The sequence below is a fragment of the Sinocyclocheilus anshuiensis genome, unplaced genomic scaffold (assembly GCF_001515605.1).
Source record: "Sinocyclocheilus anshuiensis isolate Anshui unplaced genomic scaffold, SAMN03320099.WGS_v1.1 scaffold217, whole genome shotgun sequence".
Lineage (NCBI taxonomy): Eukaryota > Metazoa > Chordata > Actinopteri > Cypriniformes > Cyprinidae > Sinocyclocheilus > Sinocyclocheilus anshuiensis.
Window position 1 is genome coordinate 2,009,383 of NW_015536538.1, and position 4,095 is coordinate 2,013,477.

Consider the following 4,095-nt stretch of genomic DNA (forward strand, 5'->3'; position numbering starts at 1 on the left):
CACACACACACACACACACACACACACACACAAAGAAACACACACACACACACATTCACCTCAAGCTCTCTGGATGTATTACAAAATCTGTAAATGAATATTTTAATAACACTTGGGCCTGTAATTTAGATTCACTAATGCAATGACCCTCAGAAACGCTTCATTCACCTGATTCAATCATTAATACTGCAATGAGCATCTGCGTATCAGTAAAGCTGTAATTCATCATTGTGTACTTGAGTAATACTGAATGTGTGATGATTTTCAATAAAGCTTCTACGTATCATATATGACACTGTCTGGTGTGAGTATTTGATATTGTGGTTTATGCCATTATATAAGTAGGTTTTAGGCATTTGATTGTAAAGTGTGTTCGTGCATGCATATTCTGCATGCAATGCAAAGGCATTCAGTCATTTATAAGTGTGAGATCAGAGTGTCTAATACCTTAATCATTCATTCACTAACAGCCAAGACATGAAGACATATTCTATATACACTGACATAAATAATGCATGGATTAATGAGTAGAAATAATAGAAATAACTTTAAGAGCAGAGTAAACGAGTCAACTACTAATATATATAAAGTAGTGCTGTCAAACGATTAATCGCGATTAATCACATCCAAAATAAATGTTTTTGTTTGCATAATATATGTGTGTGTTCTGTGTATATTTATTATATAAATACACATACATACAGTATATATTCTGAAAATATTTACATGTATTTACATGACTATATTTATATTCATATAATTTATATTATAAATAAATATATTTAATATATAAACAAAATTTTTCTGAAATATATACATGCATGTGTGTGTATTTATATATACATAATAAATATACACAGTACATATTATAAATAAATATAATATATAAACATAACGTTTTTTTCTGAAATATATACATGTGTATTTATATATACATAAATATACACAGAACACACGCATATATTATGCAAACAAATGTTTTTATTTTGGATGCGATTATTCGCGATTAATATTTGACAGCACTAATATAAAGTTTCACAATTGCGATATGAATGTTATGATGAGTGTTGATTTGGAAAGGTCAGATATTGATACAAAAGAGAAAAGAGCTGACCAACTTTGTTCTTATTGCTTTCGAATAAAAATATATAAAAATCACAAATTAAACATTTGTTATGTTTTAGTAGTTACACAAGGTTATTGAAAAAAACAGTTTTCTTTCATAATTGTCTTTGAACAGGGAATTCTCTTTCAGCTTTTTTGAATAAAAGTATCGTGTAGTATTCGAATATCAAACACATACATCTGAATATTAGAATATGTCTTAATATTAAATTTAAAAAATTAATTAATATTTTAATATTGATCAGACGTTTTTGTGCTTTGTGTGATTTCCAAATCAATCTGCTGGTGTGCATGTGTGGAAGATTCTGAGCCACTGGCCCTTTAAATAAAAAATTAAGATTATTTACATTCCATTGTGGACACGCCCCTTTCTGACATCCTCCATTCAGCTGTTTCCACAACTGTGACATCATTTCCTGTGAAGTACAGTGAGCCAATAAACCAAATACAGTGCATGCAATAAACACCAAGTTCTTATAAAAATTCTACATTTAGCCCTATTGTTTTTTATTGCATGCCAAATGAAAGAAATTAATAGCAGTAATGATAAACTATCTTAATATCTATATATTATTTGGCTGATTACAGCATAAAACGAGGATCTTCTGTGTAATACATGAGAGAGTGTTGTATTGTAAGTAATGGTGTCTCGTGTGTAACGCTCGTAACTGGTGTTTGCAGTGACGGATGAGGAAGGAGGCTGCTGTGATGTAAATTATTCATGAGCAATTTGAATACATCGAGGATCTTCTGTGTAATACATGAGAGAGTGTTGTATTGTAAGTAATGGTGTCTCATGTGTAACGCTCGTAACTGGTGTTTGCAGTGACGGATGAGGAGGGAGGCTGCTGTGATGTAAATTATTCATGAGCAATTTGAATACATGCAAATGTATTGGCACAGCTCCAGGTACCTATGGCAACGCCCGATGACCCCGCCCACAGCATCAGCACCAGCAGTCCTGCTTGGCCGAGTGCTATTGGTCATGTGTGTGAGAGCTCGATTCAGTGATGAGGACAAAACATTCAAATCAGTGACCTCATACAATCACTAAATATTCAACAAATGCATATTAATTGGTTATGTATAATAATAATAGTAATAATAATAATTATTATTATTATTTTACATAATTTAAAAACATTGTATTATTAAAAATAATATAATTATTATTAATGAATAATAAATATTATTAACGCATAATAAGAATTGTATATTATTTTACATTTTTTGTTAATTTATTAAGACACTTTTGTCTGTTTGTTTTAAATTCTGTCCTTTAAACTAAAAATTAATGTTAACATCTGTCGGGAATCATGTGAACACAATTAAATCACAAGGACATACAATAGTCACTATACCATGAAGGGAGAAATGAACAGAGCTTGAACTGTTTTCTCAGGAAAAAAGCATTTCATATAAGTCCTCACGCTTGTCATATTTTGCAGTTAAATGCAGTGCATTCATTACAATTTCTGTTGTGCAAAACAATAGTTTGATGTCGTTGTGTTAATCTTTGCATTGCTAGTTCATGCTATTATACATTTTTCCTGTTCTTAATCAGCTGTATGTTATGGAAAATGGCTTTTTTGTAACCATAGAAAGTATATTTCATATTTCATGCAAGGAGATTCTTCTTAAACAGCAGATAAAAGACAAAGAAGCTCATCTGCTGCTTCATGCTGCCATCTAGAGGACATTAGGACTCCATCAAACACATTTAATTCGCCTCATCGAGCAAATATTAATAAATGACGGAAAAGGCTTGATTATAATGTCATTAGTTTAATATACATTCATTTGGCACAAATCTTTTCAATTTACAAACAACAGTCTTGAATCCAGATGCTTCCAAACGAGTCATTTCAGTGAGATTTGTTCGATTCTGTTGAAACAGCAAGAATGAATCACTTGAACACGAATCACTTTGTAACGAACTCCACAATGAATGCCATCAGCGAGCGATTCTGCACCGAAACATTACATTAAACATGAATTCTGCTTTCAAACACAGAGATTCCAGAACTGAAACTCCAATGAAGAAGCAGATCATCCGTGACTCGAAACATCGAATCTTTGAGTCGATTCAAATGAATCTCCGCGTTTTATTAGGCGTCTGCGATGTTGGTTAACGTTTAAAATGCATTTAATGCCAGTCACAACGTTTTAAAAGACATCTGGATGATAATCATTGTGCTTTGTGCGATTGTCAGGTTAGTAGGGATTTTAGTTTGTTCAGAAAAGACTGAGATGATGATTATGAGTAAATACAACGGCCCTAAGAAGTCTTAAAACACATTCAAAATGTCTGAATGCCACTAAATGAGATGAGAAAATAGCAAAATAAATGTCATTTGTTATAAAGAAAGATACGCAAACCGGTTTGTTCAGTTTAAAATGTAAAGCAGTTTTGAAAGACACATTTGAAGCGAACAAATACTTATTGGATTCACTGTATCAATATTTCAGTTCAGAAATGAAGGTCCAGAAGAGCAGATGAACAGTGTAATACTGTCACTGTGAGTAATGAAGTATTTTAAAACCGCTCATGTCAGTAAATGAACAAACACACCAATGATTAAAGACCAAACGTGGTGTGAACATGTTATTGGTTTGTTACAGCAGTCAGTAACACTGTTATATGTTTGTTCATGTGTTTGCTTTCTCTCTCCAGGCACTTGGGAGCCTCAGATTCATACATGTGCAACACACACACACGTCACTCTCCTGTCCTGTCCTGGATTAATGATAACGGATAAAAAGGGTGAATCTCATGAAGAAATGACTCATATTTCAGCCTAAAATGAATAAAAAATAATTGTTGTTGAGTGAATAACATTCTGTGCATAAAAGTATAATTTAGGGGAAAATTATACAAAAATTTATTACGTATGTTATGTATATACATAATTACCTAAAATTATGTATTAAATTAATTTTTTAAAGGGGTCATATATATATATATATATA

The 4,095-nt window shown here is 31.8% G+C and overlaps 1 protein-coding gene across 1 annotated transcript in view; it reads right to left on the minus strand.

The window, feature by feature from the left end:
* Positions 1–4,095, minus strand: part of LOC107696381 (mitochondrial coenzyme A transporter SLC25A42) — a 17,233-nt gene that overhangs the window by 1,003 nt on the left and 12,135 nt on the right. Inside the window, exon 7 of the mRNA XM_016496694.1 lies at positions 1,473–1,541. Coding sequence (XP_016352180.1) covers positions 1,473–1,541 — 69 coding nt within the window. The remainder of the gene's footprint in view (positions 1–1,472; positions 1,542–4,095) is intronic.